At 38.5% G+C, this 17,945-nt stretch overlaps 1 protein-coding gene across 1 annotated transcript in view; it reads left to right on the top strand.

The window, feature by feature from the left end:
• The window catches only part of LOC132888464 (NACHT, LRR and PYD domains-containing protein 3-like), a 116,386-nt gene that overhangs the window by 20,907 nt on the left and 77,534 nt on the right, over positions 1–17,945 (top strand). Inside the window, exons 3-5 of the mRNA XM_060924510.1 lie at positions 5,752–5,873; positions 7,897–8,007; positions 9,439–9,549. Of these exons, the coding sequence (XP_060780493.1) occupies positions 5,803–5,873; positions 7,897–8,007; positions 9,439–9,549 (293 nt within the window). The 5' untranslated portion in view covers positions 5,752–5,802. The remainder of the gene's footprint in view (positions 1–5,751; positions 5,874–7,896; positions 8,008–9,438; positions 9,550–17,945) is intronic.

Below are 17,945 nucleotides of genomic sequence, written 5' to 3'. Positions count from 1 at the left end.
GTGTGTAGTAGTGATGGCGGTCTGACAACGTGTTTCAAACAATTAACTGCGCCAACCACAAAACCACGGCCCCGAAGGTTGCTTTAGTACGGGAAAATCATGTGACATATTACCAGGGCAGTTGCGCTTTATCAACTCCCGTGCCCACCTGTTAACCCTCCCCTCCGATTTTCTCACAGACACGCGGTACAACCGGAAAGATGCCAAACATAAAACAACACACACAAACCTACAGGCAAGTCCTTTACATTTAAAATACATACAAATAGCTCCGCGGCATGAAAACAAAACGCCAATGCAAGTCTAAGGTACTTGGCTCGGCGGCCAAAATCATAAATAAAAAAAAATCAACAGACCCCGCGGCTGCACCAGTAATAGCCTTCCTGACTCGCACCGAGTCAACGCTAGCCACTTAATCCGCGATCCCAGTTTAGGCGTGTAGGGGACTAAACACTCTGAAGTGATGAATTTTCACCCCCGCTGCATGGGGGGTGACGTCAACGACACATATTCTTGCGCTATTTGTGCACAAAGCGGACCATATATGAACACGTACACCAACATAAACGGAGATAAACTTAGCCTACAAAGAAAGAAAATGGATTCACAATATTGTGATTGAATTCGTTTAATTCTGTGGGGGAAAGACTACTCCCGTAAACTTGACTGCATATAGACCCCTTCGCAGTAAATGTCATTCATACGTGAGCGGAAATTGCGCGCGCAGCCTGGACCCAAAAAAGACTCAGAAATGCCTAGTTGTTGTGTTGTCGGGTGTCAGAATCGTAGCAGTGATGGGGTTAAAATGTACAGAATTCCAGCAGGATCTCACCCATTCCAAAAAAATCGCCGACGTCTATGGCTACAAGCCATCAAACGTGTAGACTGGGATGAAAGCACTATCAAAAATGCGCGGGTTTGCAGCGCCCACTTCATCACAGGTAAGATCAGGCTATTTATTAAATCTTTCTTTTTTATTCTTTCTAGTCTTCGTTTATTGATGTAGCAAAATACTTTGGTAACGTTTGTCTGATTAGCTGGGTCATAGTTACACAATGTAATGAATATTGTTAGCATGTTAGCTTTGCATGCAATTTTGTTTGTAGGAGAGGTCTCGCTTGACTCAAGCAGTCCAGATTTTGTGCCATCATTATTTGTGTATGCCGAAAATCACAATTTTAAAGCAAGGACGGAAAGGTAAAATTGTGTGCCCTCACTCTAAATGCCAACTTACGTTGACTGCTCTAACCTAGCTCCCGCCCCGCTCAGTTTCATTTCTGCTCTCTGCCTCTCGCTTTTTACGCAGCTCTGATTTCTCTTAGCTGCACTCTTTACACTATCATTCCTTTCATGCCATTACCTCCTGCAAATTGCTGTTTAGTGTTGGTATTTGCTGTTGTAGCTAAAGCCACATTGCCATCACACCACTGGCATAATTTGATTAAAACAAAATGAATATGAATGTCTCATCTCATCTCATTATCTCTAGCTGCTTTATCCTGTTCTACAGGGTCGCAGGCAAGCTGGAGCCTATCCCAGCTGACTACAGGCGAAAGGCAGGGTACACCCTGGACAAGTCGCCAGGTCATCACAGGGCTGACACATAGACACAGACAACCATTCACACTCACATTCACACCTACGGTCAATTTAGAGTCACCAGTTAACCTAACCTGCATGTCTTTGGACTGTGGGGGAAACCGGAGCACCCGGAGGAAACCCACGCGGACACGGGGAGAACATGCAAACTCCGCACAGAAAGGCCCTCGCCGGCCATGGGGCTCGAACCCAGACCTTCTTGCTGTGAGGCGACAGCGCTAACCACTACACCACCATGCCGCCCTTGAATATGAATGTCCCATTGTTAATCAAGTTGTACATGCCCGCACATAACATAATCATATGCGTCTAAAGACTTGTAGGCACGAAGTTTTTCGTGGGTGTACACTGAAGTCTTGTCAATAAGGTACGAGTATATATCTGGCCATTGTATACCAGGGAACTTACTAACATCGTCCATCCACTATTTATTTATTTATTTATTTATTTATTATTTATTTATTTTTGATTGATTGATTGATTGATTGATTACTTTATTCTGAACAATAAAGAAGATATAAAAATAAAAAATTAAATAAAAAATACAATAATCAAAACATCATCATAAACAAACAGAATAGCGTAGCCACAAGGCAATAACATAACGTTCAGAAAGGATTAGGAAGAAGTAAAAACTTATCCAATCCTAACCCTCTATACCACCGCTAATCAAATGTCACTTTCCACCATAATAAACTATATATACAAAAGAAAACAAAAGCAATAAACAAATAAGAAAACATACCAACATACCAAAACATACCGACATGGTATAATATCGACCAAATCATATATACAGATACTTATGCATATAGACACACATACAATACATATATACAGTACATACATATACACATACCTATAACTATACACTAAATACAGGAAGACCAGTCACAGACTTACTCTCAATTTCATCATCACCTATATAGTCTGCCTGTCCTCATTCTCATATATTTTTATTAACATGTTTTTATATACTTTTTTAAACAGTTTTATGTTGGTGCTATTTTTGAGCTCATTTTCCAGACCATTCCACAATTTCACCCCACAGACTGTTATGCACATACTTTTCATAGTTGTTCTAACATTTACTCTCTTAAAATTCATTTCCCCTCTCAGGTTATACCCACCCTGCCTTTCCATAAACATATTTTGTACCTCACCCGGAAGAAGGTTATGTCTTGCTTTATACATAATTTGTGCAGTCTTGTGTTTAACCAGATCCGTGAATTTCAGAGTGTGTGCTTTTACGAATAATGCGTTTGTATGCTCAAGATATCCCGTATTATTGACAATTCTTATTGCTCTTTTTTGTAATGTGCATAACGGCTGTAGGTTAGATTTGTAGGTGTTACCCCATATCTCCACACAGTAGCTCAGATATGGAAGTGTGAGTGCATTATACAGAGTATGTAGTGATTTATAGTCCAGAATGTGTCTTGATTTCCCCAAAATTGCAGTAATCTTTGCTATTTTTGCTTTAACATGATTAATATGTGGTTTCCAGCAGATTTTGTGATCAACAATCACACCCAGAAATTTTATTTCATACACTCTTTCTATGGTTATGTTGTCAATTTTCAATTCAACTTGAGGGTTCGACTTATATTTTCCAAATAACATGATCTTTGTTTGACTCAAATTCAATGACAATTTGTTTACGTTAAACCACCTTTTTAATTTATTCATTTCGGTTGTGATTGTCTCCATAAGCTGCTGTGCATTGTCCCCGGCGCAAAAGATGTTTGTATCATCGGCAAATAAAATGCATTTCATTATACTTGATACATTACATAAGTCATTAATGTACAATATAAACAGTTTAGGACCTAAGACAGACCCTTGCGGTTCTCAACATGTTATGGGCAAATAATCAGATGTGTGATCTCCAATTTTTACAAATTGCTGCCTGTTGCTTAAGTAGCTCCTCACCCAGTCCAAACCCACCCCTCTGATACCATACCTCTCTAATTTGTTGAATAGAATGTCATGATTTATTGTGTCAAATGCTTTCTTTAGATCTATGAAAATTCTCATAACATGTTTTTTATTGTCTATACCATTTGTGATTTTCTCGATAAGTTCCATTAATGCCAGGGTTGTTGATCTGTCTTTCCGGAATCTGTATTGACTGTCAGCTAAAAGTTTATATTTTTCAATGAAGTTGTCTAGTTTTGCTGTGAACAGTTTTTCGAGGATCTTGGAGAACTGAGAGAGTAAAGAAACTGGCTTGTAATTTGTGTAATGGTGTCTATCCCCACATTTATATAAAGGTATAACATTAGCTATTTTCATATTGTTTGGAAATTTACCAGATTGAAAAGACATATTACATATGTGAGTAAATGTTTCTGCAATTTCTTCAATAACTTTTTTTATTAAACTCATATCAATATCATTCCAGTCAGTGGAGGTTTTACTTTCACTTCTCCTTACAATGTCTATGACCTCTTTTATGCCAACTGCACCAAGGAATATAGATTTAGGATTTCTCTCCCATCGAGCAGCCTCCGCCCGTCCAGGTGTGTCTGTATCCTGAATCTTTTCTGCCAGATCTGGTCCCACATTTACAAAGAATCTATTAAAACCATTTACTACTTCTTCCATATTATTTATTGATCTGTCATTCTCAATATAATGATCAGGGTAGCTTGTATTTTTGTTTTTAGCTTCATTCCTAATAATACTATTCAGTACATTCCATAGCCCCTTCATATTATTTTTATTACTATCTAATAATTTATTATAATATTCCTTCTTACATGTCCTCATAATGCTGGTTAATTTATTCTTGTATTTTTTATATTTAATTTCTGCCTCTAAGGTTCTTTTTTTTATGAATTGTCTATACAGCGTGTTCTTTTTTTTACAGGCATTTTTTAATCCTTTGGTGATCCATGGACCATTTGCTTGTTTTTGTCCATCATTGTATTTCCTTACAGGACAGGTTTTATCATATAGTGTTTTAAAGATATTTAGGAATCCACTGTATGCTTTGTCAATATCTTCTTCCTCATATACGACTCTCCAGTTCTGTTTCAGTAATTCACTCTTAAGTGTCCTTATGTTTTCTTCAGTTCTTACCCGTTTGTATTTCAACTGATTTATATCCTTAGGTTTCCAGTAATTACAGTGATAGACAATAAATGCAGGCAAATGGTCACTGATGTCATTATATAAAAGCCCACTTTCTGTATTATTTTCCATACTGTTTGTAAATATGTTATCTATTAATGTGACACAATGAGAAGTAATTCTACTAGGTTTGGTGATTTTTGGGTATAAACCCATACTGTACATTGTATTTATGAAATCTTCTGTCATTTTATGCTTTTTTGGATTTAACAGATCAATATTATAATCCCCACAGATAAACACAGTCTTCTGCACTGAGTTAGAAAACATGTTTTCCATCCAGTTTTCAAATATATCGATACTTGATGCTGGAGTTCTGTACAAACAGCTCACAATTATATTTTTTACTTTTTCCATACAAATTTCCACTGTGATACATTCCACCAGATTATCAACAGCTGCTGTCATACTCTCCACCACCTTATACTTCAGTCCTTTGTCCACATATATTGCCACACCTCCTCCTCTCTTTTTCACTCTGTTTATATGATTTAGATCATTGAAACAGATTTCGATTGAAAATAAAAAGACTCCAGATTGTTCTCTGTAATTGTTCTTTATCATGTAAAATAGGCAACTCTTGCTTTTAAAATTTTATTGCAATTATCTGTTGGTTACAGTGCCACTCTGTGGGTGAGAAGAAAGTGAAGGAAAACTGCTCATCCAAAGGAAGCATATTTACTCAAATATGTGTAGATTAAAACAAACAAACAGGCTTTAAAATATAACAAAAAACAGGGTGTAGAGAAGTTCGATTGTATGGCACAGGTTCCCAGTCTTGATCCTTGACTAATCCCTGACCTGCATATTTTCGTGTTTTCACTGCTCTAACACACCCAGTTCAACTCGGGACGGGATGTTAATTAGCTGATTAATTGAATCAGGTCTGCTGGGAGCAGAGAAAACACTAAAATGTGCAGGACAGGGGGTTCTCCAGGGCCAGGGTTGGGAACCTTTGCTCTGTGGTATATATCCAGAAGTTAATTTAATGAGCTCAGCCATTTTACACTCTCCTAGAGAACTCCTACCAGGATTAAGAGTGAAGCAGACGTTTGACTTTCTGAGAGAATGTCGGGGGAGTGTGAAGAAATCACAACCACTGAAATGAGTCTTCCTGAGGGGAAATGCAAGAATCAAGGGTAAGCCAACCAGGTTTATTTGCTACTTACATTACAATAAATCACATTTACTGCATTAGCAGATTAGAATTCCATTTGGAAAAAAAAAAGAGGTGTGTATTTTGCAAACCGTCAGTTTCCCTCGTAAACATTTATATCATAACTATACAAGATGTTCGCCGATAATGTGTCTTATGTTCTCTCAACAAGAAGTCAGGAAGTTTAGCGTCTTGTGAGAGCTAAATATAACAGGCCTCAATGTTGCTTTTTGAAATCTTGCCCTGCAGGGCAAATGGCCTCAAAATATTTTTGCCCCCCTGCCCCCCCCCTTGAATTTCCTTTTGCTCTAAAATTTTGCGGTATTTCGGCAAGTTTTCAAGTACACGGTTCAAGGCAACACTGATATGTTTTCTAGGGGTATAATTGAGTTATTTAGACAAAAGTACATGTTTAAAAAATATATATTTTTAAAAGCATTTATTTCTGCAACAGAAGAACAAGACAAGCCCTGAAAACATGAAACATAAATCAGTATCATATGTGTAAGACTTGTGTACGGTATGAGTATGTAATACATCTTTTAATATAGAGTTTAGGACACAAAACACTTTGTTTTGCCTAACAATGACTAGCAATATCACAAAGATGAATTATAAAACTAAAAACATGATAAAACAGGAGTCTGTACTGCAGTAGTGTCTCATCATTCAGTTTGCCGTTGCATTCAGGAGGAAATTAAACAACCTGTCCTCCTCATCTTCACATGCATGATGGGCCAATGTCAAATGGTAAATGGACTGAGATATTTATCTGTGGGATAATTCACTATGTAAATGATGTATATTTGCTGTAGAGGGTGTGGTTTACTATTTGAGACACGAAAGCATGTCTTTCCATTCACTGAATGTACTTACCACTAGCTTTAATTATTACAGAATGATTATAGCTACTATAGGACTACAGCTACAACTGGAATGTGCGGATTCTGTTAGCGTTTGCAATTATTGTTCCATCCACTATTAGATAAAATTAAAATAAAATCTTACAACATTCTTTGAATGTCTAGAGCAAGATATTTGTTATTTTACAAATAACACTTCAGATGTTGTTTTAACAATAATAAGCATCACTGTATAAATGATGGAGTGCAGATAGCTCTGTAACTACATGTCACTGGGGTTGATGAGACATGGAGGGGAGGGAATACCATCCAGCCCACAGTTCAGGTTGGAGTCCTTTGAGAGTAAATGCTTTGGCTTTCACAACATTCTGTTCTCAAAAACTGATGTCAGGAGAAAGTCTTTACACAAAGAAGGTTTTCTTGCTTTTGTAATTTTTTTTTTTAACTGTTCTTCCATGTCGGGACTTTTCGGGAAAAAGTAGGTGTATTCCAACATGTAGTGAATGCTAACACTAGGCCACAAATCTGCACTGTCACTCCAGTCATTTCGAGGAATTTTGTACGGATCATAACCGCTAATAGACTCTAATTTCCGTGTATGTCTGTCCTTCGCTTCTTTCTGACTAAGATTATCCAAGTAATCCCGTAGTAGAGCTTTTTTAGCTGTAGTTTTCTTTGGACAACAGACCCCGAATGGGTCTAACTTGCTAAACTATTTCTGCCTGAACGTCTTGGTTGGGTAAATCGGGCATTCGGGCAATGCCTGGCGTTGAGTCTTGTATAATGGGTGATTAAATTGAAGGTAAAATCTATCGCCCTCCTCAGCTGCTCTGAGGTCAGTTGAGAACCTGCTCATCACTTCTGGTTGGCACTCGGAATGCATTTTTTCATCACAGTAGACAATGTACTGTCACCATGTTATCAGCATGTTGTTGTTGTTTCCGTATAGAATTTGAAAGGTAAAACAAAAAAAAAACCTTTCAAAACTACTGAGGGACAAAATGGGATTATATAAACAGCAACATGTGTGAGAAGTGAATGCATGCAGAAGTAGAGGAAAATACAATAAAAACACTCAGCAGTGTGTATTGACTGTGTCCCTGGCGCTGCTGTTGATGTGACACATTTCTCTCAACTCTTTAGTGCAACAGAGAAAAGGCCAAATTCTCCTGAAGCCAGCTGTGTGTCCTTGAAGAGTGGGCGGTCAATGTCCCCCCCTATTAACTTTAAAGGTGGAACATCCTCTCAGGAAAGGTATTCATTTCTTTTCTTCTTGCTCATCATTATCTAATCTTCAGACGCATCTTTAGAAACAGTTTCTCAGAATGGAATTTTTAACCTCAGTCTAAAGGGGTTTGAAAATGATCCTACGATGAACCATAACTTATTGGTACTAACATTAGTGTGTTGCTCATTTAGTTTGTAGGACACTTTTTTCTCTTTCTTGCCCAGTTTCTATTTCTGCAGCTGGAAATGCTCCCTCCTACGCTGAAGGGACTGGATCAGAACAGCAGGGGGTTTCATTTGTCATCATGTAACGATTCACTCAATTCATGATTGCATTCGATTCACAATATCGGGTTCACAATTCAAATTTCCCCACAATATTTTAAAAAAAATAAATGAAGAAAATTTTATCAAAAATGCAACATTTCCCTTATTCTTTATCAGCTTCAATATTAATTGTGTTAAGTAAAAAAAAAAAAACCTTCGTTTTCTTAATAACCAGCAAGAATTATTTGCCCACGTTTGTAAAGGTTGGAGTAAAATATAATGGCCTATTAACTAAAATATTCTTTTTATTAAAAAGAAAAAAAGTTAAAAGCTAAAAGAGAGCTCTGATTTCTTGCTAAATCTATTTGTACAGTCAATCACACAGCAGCTCTTTGATATTTTAGATCTGTTTTTGTGTTTTAACTGCTTTAGAGCAGGGTTACTTCCACCTACAGTGAAGTCACATATTCCTGCCATTTTATGCTATTACGCCCTCTGCTGTCTCAACACTGTTACAGCAATCGTCGATTCAAATAGTCATGCATTTATATCAGGATTTATCGTTGCACAATATATACATGCCAAATCATTGGGGTGTGAAACCTGTTGGTGCAGTGGGATTTTCAAACCTACACTAATCCAAGATTTTGCACATGTTACTTGTTCCTGGTGCCATTTCATATGTGTCACCCACTTCAGTATAATAAGGCAACTTCACCTTCAAATATTAACCAGTTAAACTAGTGAACAAATATATTCACTATTAACAAAACATCCATCCCAGATTGAAGTATTACTGAATGAAAGTGAAAGAGAGTGCGCCCATAGGATCAGTGATAGCTGGCTTGATTCCAGTGGGTGTGTCGGTGAGAACACAGAAGTCTAGTCAGGTTAAGTCCTTTGAATATGTTTGTTGGAGTTATATTGTGTGTGTGTGTGTGTGTGTGTGTGTGTGTGTGTGTGTGTGTGTGGTGTTTATTGCTCAATTATGCACACATACATGATAACAGGTCTGACCCGTACTCGTCGTCTTCTTGCCTTTCATCCATCCGTTTTCAAAACATTTCATCCAGCCGTCATTCAGTAGTTAACAGTCTGCTGCATCGGTGAAGTCACTCTGCATTATCTTCAGAGAATGCACTTTCTAGTTTTTGATTAAAAAAATCTAAAACTACTTTCTCTTCATTCTAGTGAAACGAAGGAAAGGCCTGTCTCACCTGGACCCAGCTGTGTGTCCTTTCAGAGTGACGACTCAATGAGAGAGCCTCTCCGTTTTACAGATGGAGCATCCTCTGTGGAAAGGTATTCCTCTATCTTCCTCTCACTCAGTTCTCTGAATATCTGTAGAAATAACTCCCGACAGGGCAATTCTTGTTCGCTTCAGTATAAAATGTGTTGTGCTAAATTTTCTTGATTAAATGACTGGTATCATATTCAGAGTTCATATGAACCGTTATGAACGTGTGTTCTAGTCGTATCACTACTCATAACAAGCCCAAAATAATTCTACCCTAATAACTTCTGGGTAGAAAAGGAAAAGTTTTTCCAGAAGGGAATCTGCCAATAGCCCTTGGTAAACTCCAGGAGGGGGTGGGGGGGATGGGGTTAGTGGTCAGAGGAGTCTGATAATTTTTTTTTTTAAAATTGATATATCGCATTTTGGAAAAAAAAATTTAAATACAATTTAAAAATCAAAATCTCGATTTGTATTTTTAATGTTATTACAGCTTCTTAGTGTTTATATTAAAGTTTCAAACAGAACATCATGGCTTTCATGCGACTACTTTTTTGGTAAAGAAAATACCTTTTTCTCAAAGTTCCTGACAGTGGATTTATCGCGGTTTGGAACCAAACTCTTCAAATTGTCAAAACAGGAAACACCCTTTAGGCCACCCATTTTTTTATTTTTAAGTTCACGGATTTTTTCAACATATTTCTGATAATGTCGGTCGAAATAAAAATAAAAGTGTCCTTGTCTGTTTTTTCTTTTTTTTCGCATGGCAAAATTTCAATGTCCGATTAAGATGATAAAATAATTTAAATTCAAAAGACTCCCTTTTTATATACAGTGCTGAGCGTAAATGAGTGCACCCCCTTTGAAAAGTAACATTTTAAACAATATCTCAATGAACACAAACAATTTCCAAAATGTTGACAAGACAAAGTTTAATATAACATCTGTTTAACTTATAATGGGAAAGTAAGGTTCATACTGTAAACATCGCTCTCCATCCAGCATCCAGTCACTAAAAGAGGTCGTTGTTGAAGAATAGAAAAAGATTGATGTTGCAAAATGTCGCCAACTTGTTCATTCCATGCCTAGAAGACTTGGTGCTGTCATTAAAAATCATGGAGGCCATACAAAGTACTAGAAGGAGTAGTTTATGTTGTGGGGTGTACTCATTTTTGCACCACCCTAATTTGAGTAAAACTGAAAAATGTGTTATCTAAGTTATATTATTAACCTTACTTTCACGTTATAAGTTAAACAGATGTTATATTAAACTTTGTCTTTTCAACATTTTAGAAATTGTGTTCATTGAGATATTGTTTAAAATGTTACTTTTCAAAGGGGGTGCACTCATTTACGCTCAGCACTGTGTGTGTGTGTGTGTGTGTGTGTGTGTGTGTGTGTGTGTGTGTGTGTGTGTGTGTGTACAACCCCGATTCCAAAAAAGTTGGCACAAAGTACAATTTGTAAATAAAAACGGAATGCAATGATGTGGAAGTTTCAAAATTCCATATTTTATTCAGAATAGAACATAGATGACATATCAAATGCAGGGATGAGAATTTTCCGCCGATCGGCGGATTTCCGACTTTTTCAGACCAAAATGATCATTTTTGAGATCGATGTAAATCCGTTAAATTTTCGGGGGGGTATGATTAACAATCTGTGGTCACCTTATAACGCAGACATCCCAAGTCTCCCGGAACTTCCGGGAGTCTCCTGCATATTGATAGAAGCGAGCAAGAGCGTGCGCGCGCAACATTAAGGTCTGCATCACGCATCTTAGAATGTGCGCGCGCGAGGGAGACTGTGTGCAGTGTTGCCAGATATTGCTGACGTTTTCCATCCCAAAATATGTTCAAAACCCGCCAAAATGCACTTAAAACCACCCAATGTGGCAACACTGCCTGTGTGCCTGTTCATGTAGCGCATGCCAGACAAAGAGCATCCTGATTGGGTTACTCAGCAAAATAAGCCAATCAGCTTTCAGTGTGGGCGGGCTTTTATCCCTTTTCTCGAGGACCGAAGTTTTTAGTTGAGTCAGTGCAGCCGACAGGACCGGCATAGCAGAGAGAGAGCGCGCGCCCCAAAAAACCAAAGTACAAACCCCACTTCAGCTCAGATTACACAAAAGAATCTCCCTGTCTAATAAGGGTAGAAAATAATGACAGTTTCGCGCGATGTACTGTTTGCAGCAGTGGTTGCAGCATTGCCCATGGTGGCTTAAATGATTGTAAAGGACATGTTGAGGTGAGGAGTGTCATTTCATGTGCATTATATTTAGGTCTACAACAGGCTGCCATGAAAAGACCAAACTTACTGAAGATTTCCATAAAGTAACAATGTACAAATATACATCATATATATCAAATACACGTCATATATAAGTGTGTATCTTTTTATAAATGAGGTTAGCTTGTCTAATGTAGCATGTTGGGGAGAATCATAGTATCATATCTATATTTCTGATAAAATTTTAGGTATGATACCGTGTATAACTCTCCTACTTATTGCTCATTTCATGGGGGGGGGAATTGCTGGGATGTGCCGCGCGGGAGCGTCTGCCCACATTTTTTTAGGCCGAGATGAACTTATAGTTTTTGATTAAAAATTTTTTTTCCAATTTGTAATGCCCATTGTACATGCCTGTTCTTTAACTCAAAATCACCATCTCGATCTTCAAATTGACCGTATGGTATCTGTATTACATTCCACAACATCCTGTCCAGATAAAACCTAGTTAGTACACGCAACAGTTGAAAGGGAAGTGATGAGTGATGTTGAATGTTGCCTGCTTAATATGCAAGAGCTCCTGCTACCATGATAACATCAGAAGAAAGCTTCAGAGAATTATATGACAGAACTTTTTTCTGCTTTGCACTTCACTGTAAAGGATTAGAGTATTCAAAGACATGAATAGCAAAAATGCAGAAATATAATACTGTAGAGCTTGTTTATATTAAAAGGTGCATTGATTTTTTGAAATCATCAAATGTGAATTGATTAAAAACAAGTCTCTTGTACCATATTAATAATTTTCACCTGGTAGTCCACCAAGAAGGGGAATTTATTTCCAAATACATTGCAACTTTTTGCTGATAAAATTAATGGTTTTGGGGTTAAAAAAAAAAAAGCCAAAAATCATTAGCGCCTGGAACCCCTGGGCCCCGCCCCCTTGGGCCATGGGCCCTGCCCCCCTGGGCCATGGGCCCTGCCCCCCTGGGCCATGGGCCCCGCCCTGGTTTTTTCAGACTTTTTAAATATTTTCCATTCTCATCCCTGCAAATGTTTAAACTGAGAAAATGTATCATTTAAAGAGAAAAATTAGGTGATTTTAAATTTCATGACAACACCTCATTCATCTCATCTCATTATCTCTAGCTGCTTTATCCTGTTCTACAGGGTCGCAGGCAAGCTGGAGCCTATCCCAGCTGACTACGGGCGAAAGGCGGGGTACACCCTGGACAAGTCGCCAGGTCATCACAGGGCTGACACATAGACACACAACCATTCACACTCACATTCACACCTACGGTCAATTTAGAGTCACCAGTTAACCTAACCTGCATGTCTTTGGACTGTGGGGGAAACCGGAGCACGCAGAGGAAACCCACGCGGACACGGGGAGAACATGCAAACTCCGCACAGAAAGGCCCTCGCCGGCCCCGGGGCTCGAACCCAGGACCTTCTTGCTGTGAGGCGACAGCGCTAACCACTACACCACTGTGCTGCCCTCATGACAACACGTCTCAAAAAAGTTGGGACAAGGCCATGTTTACCAGTGTGAGACATCCCCTTTTCTCTTTACAACAGTCTGTAAACGTCTGGGGACTGAGGAGACAAGCTCAAGTTTAGGGATAGGAATGTTAACCCATTCTTGTCTAATGTAGGATTCTAGTTGCTCAACTGTCTTAGGTCTTTTTTGTCGTATCTTCCATTTTATGATGCGCCAAATGTTTTCTATGGGTGAAAGATCTGGACTGCAGGCTGGCCAGTTCAGTACCCGGACCCTTCTTCTACGCAGCCATGATGCTGTAATTGGTGCAGTATGTGGTTTGGCATTGTCATGTTGGAAAATGCAAGGTCTTCCCTGAAAGAGACGTCGTCTGGATGGGAGCATATGTTGCTCTAGAACCTGGATATACCTTTCAGCATTGATGGTGTCTTTCCAGATGTGTTAGCTGCCCATGCCACACGCACTAATGCAACCCCATACCATCAGAGATGCAGGCTTCTGAACTGAGCGCTGATGACAACTTGGGTCGTCCTTCTCCTCTTTAGTCCGAATGACACGGCGTCCCTGATTTCCATAAAGAACTTCAAATTTTGATTCGTCTGACCACAGAACAGTTTTCCACTTTGCCACAGTCCATTTTAAATGAGCCTTGGCCCAGAGAAGACGTCTGCGCTTCTGGATCATGTTTAGATACGGCTTCTTCTTTGAACTATAGAGTTTTAGCTGGCGACAGCGGATGGCATGGTGAATTGTGTTCACAGATAATGTTCTCTGGAAATATTCCTGAGCCCATTTTGTGATTTCCAATACAGAAGCATGCCTGTACGTGATGCAGTGCCGTCTAAGGGCCCGAAGATCACGGGCACCCAGTATGGTTTTCCAGCCTTGACCCTTACGCACAGAGATTCTTCCAGATTCTCTGAATCTTTTGATGATATTATGCACTGTAGATGATGATATGTTCAAAATCTTTGCAATTTTACACTGTCGAACTCCTTTCTGCAGGGTTCGTACGGCCTGGAAAAACCTGGAATTTCCAAATATGCCCTAAAGGCCTGGAAAAGTGCTTGAAATTCATATTGAGTCCTTGAAAATCCTGGAAAATTGGTCTTAAACAAATAAAATGATAAAATGCCCTTATTGTAGGTTATATCTAAAGTTTCTGTACATGCACGCGTACGCGTTTTCATAGAAAAATCATAGCGACGATCAACCATCGGTATTCAATGTTTATAGCGACACGAACGCCATCTGTTGGTAAAATAATAAGATGCAATACTGTGATTTGACGCATGCGTTATAGGTCTGTACAAAATGGCGCCACCCACAAACATCATGCGTTAGCTCATAAGCGATCAGCTTTCGGTAGTTTTAGTGTAATTTTAGTGCAGTTTTTTTTTAGTTTTATATATATATATATTAATTGTGATGCCTGGAAATTGTTCGTTTACTGATCGATGGCTACAAAAGCCAGAATATGGGAAGTGGCTGCGGCGAGTGCCGGGAGACAGACACAAGGCACAGTGCACATTATGCGTGAAGACGTTTGACATATCTAACATGGGCGAGGCTGCTATCATGAGCCACCAAAAGGGAAAGAAACACCAAGAACAGGTGGCCATGATAGCGAACTGCATGCGAATCACGGATATATGCCCGTCGGTAAACACAACCTCATCAGCGTCGCCGTCGGTCGTCACTGACTTGACTAAGCCACGTGATGCAGTGCTGCAGCCAAGTACATCCGCCACGAGTACCGACAGTGACAACAGAACATGCAAAGGGAGATTAGACAGTTATTTTTTGCGAAACGACACATTAAAAGCGGAGATAATTTGGTGTCTGCATATCGTCACAACTCATTCATCATATAAGTCATCTGAAGGCACAAATAAGCTTTTTTGTGATATGTTTCCTGATAGTGCCATAGCAAAGTGGTTTGGGTGTGGTGAATCAAAATGTGCTCGTCTTGCTAAATGGGGGATCGCTCCTCATTTCAAGTCTCTCTTGATAAAAGCAGCGAATAGTCAGGGAAATGTTGTGCTTATGTTTGATGAGTGTTTGAAGAAACAGCTTGATGTTTATGTACGTTTTTGGGATCATGATTCGGTACGCTCCCGCTATTTTGGATCGGATTTCCTGGGTCACGGCGATGCTGATACGCTTGTGAAGAGTTTTTGCGATTGTGTCACTGATCTCCACCGAGGGAAACTGTTCTCATTCAAATAGCTTAAGAAGAACCATCACTGAAAAGAAGGCAGAATTGGATGAAACGGAGAAATGTTTAGATGGACTGTTAGTCAAATATAAAGGACAGTAATCATCAAATGAGATGGGAAATTTTTATTTTCAATATTTACTGTCAACTGAGTTTAATTCTAGTCTTATTAATATTTTTCTATATTTTTTATTTTTAATATTTATTTACTGAGTTTTATTCTAGTCTTGATCCAGCAGAGGAGTTTTTGTTTTACTGTCTAATCATAGTCTGGCATTTATCAATGTCATAAGCTATAAATACAGAAGATTAAGTGTTCATAATTATTGTATAATATTGCTTGATATGTTTTCATTTTCCAGTAGACAGTGGGTTGTTGCACATATTTATATTTTATTTTGTTTGTTCAATGATTCATATTCCGTAATTACAGTAGATTATTTTTGTTTTATTGTTTGTTTAGTTTGATAATGTTTATGCAGATGTACAACTTTACAATTTATATTTTTATCATTTAACATTTTTATTTTTGATTTTTTTATTTACAAATCTTATTTGTAGTACATGATATACAGATTGTTGGCTCACACACAGATGGATATATATACCACAGTATAGCAGCTGCAAAGACAATGTCCTAAATTTGATAAAATATGTATTTTCACAAGAAAAAGAAATAGTATGAATCTTTAATTTCCATAAGTCAAAGTTTTAATTGTATTTTGAATGATAATTATTGTTGATACACATGATTATTGTTGTTGATAAAGAAAATAGAAACATTTCTGTGTACGTTTTTCTTGGCTAAGGTCCTGGAAAAATAAGATTGTGTCATGGAAAAGTCATGGAATTTCATTCCCTCTCAGGGTGAAGAACCCTGTTTCTGATATTGCTCCACTATTTGTCGGTGCAGAATTAGGGGGATTGGTGATCCTCTTCCCATCTTTACTTCTGAGAGCCGCTGCCACTCCAAGATGCTCTTTTTATACCCAGTCATGTTAATGACCTATTGCCAATTGACCTAATGAGTTGCAATTTGGTCCTCCAGCTGTTCCTTTTTTGTACCTTTAACTTTTCCAGCCTCTTATTGTCCCTGTCCCAACTTTTTGGAGATGTGTTGCGGTCATGAAATTTCAAATGAGCCAATATTTGGCATGAAATTTCAAAATGTCTCACTTTCGACATTTGATATGTTGTCTATGTTCTATTGTGAATACAATAACAGTTTTTGAGATTTGTAAATTATTGCATTCTGTTTTTATTTACAATTTGTATATATGTGTGTGTGTGTGTATATATATGTATATGTATGTGTGTGTGTATGTGTGTGTGTGTATATATATATATATATATATATATATATTTTATGGCCCTATCATTATATCAGATGTCTCTCATCTCATTATCTCTAGCCGCTTTATCCTGTTCTACAGGGTCGCAGGCAAGCTGGAGCCTATCCCAGCTGACTACGGGTGAAAGGCGGGGTACACCCTGGACAAGTCGCCAGGTCATCACAGGGCTGACACATAGACACAGACAACCATTCACACTCACATTCACACCTACGCTCAATTTAGAGTCACCAGTTAACCTAACCTGCATGTCTTTGGACTGTGGGGGAAACCGGAGCACCCGGAGGAAACCCACGCGGACACGGGGAGAACATGCAAACTCCGTACAGAAAGGCCCTCGCCAGCCACAGGGCTCGAACCCGGACCTTCTTGCTGTGAGGCGACAGCGCTAACCACTACACCACCGTGCCGCCCTATATCAGATGTATTTGTTTGAATAAAATGTGTTCACAATTCTATATAGAAATAAAAAAAAAAGCTAAATCATCTACAGGCAAGCTTGCATGCTACCAGCACAAAATAAAAATGCTACCATCACCAATACAAGAAAAAATAAACCTACCTGGCCATATTGTCCAATTTCTGTTTTCCTACATATCAGTATTTATCATGAATAGTATATTTGTATTTTTTTAAACGAACACCTTCAAAAAATCATTTTCAACATTTCTTAAAATCACACAGCAAGAGATATTTTGTACCACAGATACATGTACTTGTCTGATCTCAAAAACATTGATCCACATATCAGAGCTATTTTTCTATACACCATCAATTTATACCTGTACAAGTACCATACATCTGCTCATGAGGCTATCGCTAGCCATCAGCCGCTGAAAGAAAATGTTGAAAAATATAATACACAAATTAGCCAAAAATATTTTTCTTCTTTTGATTTACTGTAATGTGGTTAATCAATTTGAAATCCTGGTGCTAGCCTGGCATTCCCAATGACCATTCTTAAGAATGTGCAAATCCTAAGTAGGCACACAACACGTTTGTGTGTATATATAAAAAAATCTCCTTCTCACCCCCGGCGGGGGGGTGGTATCCATGTCATCCTCAAGCTCGGGTCCTCTACCAGAGGCCTGGGAGTTTGAGGGTTCTGCGCAGTATCTTCGATGTTCCTAGTACTGTGCTCTTCTGGACTGAGGCTTCAGA

This window comes from Neoarius graeffei, chromosome 6 (genome assembly GCF_027579695.1).
Source record: "Neoarius graeffei isolate fNeoGra1 chromosome 6, fNeoGra1.pri, whole genome shotgun sequence".
Lineage (NCBI taxonomy): Eukaryota > Metazoa > Chordata > Actinopteri > Siluriformes > Ariidae > Neoarius > Neoarius graeffei.
Note: the sequence above shows the minus strand (reverse complement) of the source record. Positions and strands in the feature narration are given on the sequence as shown.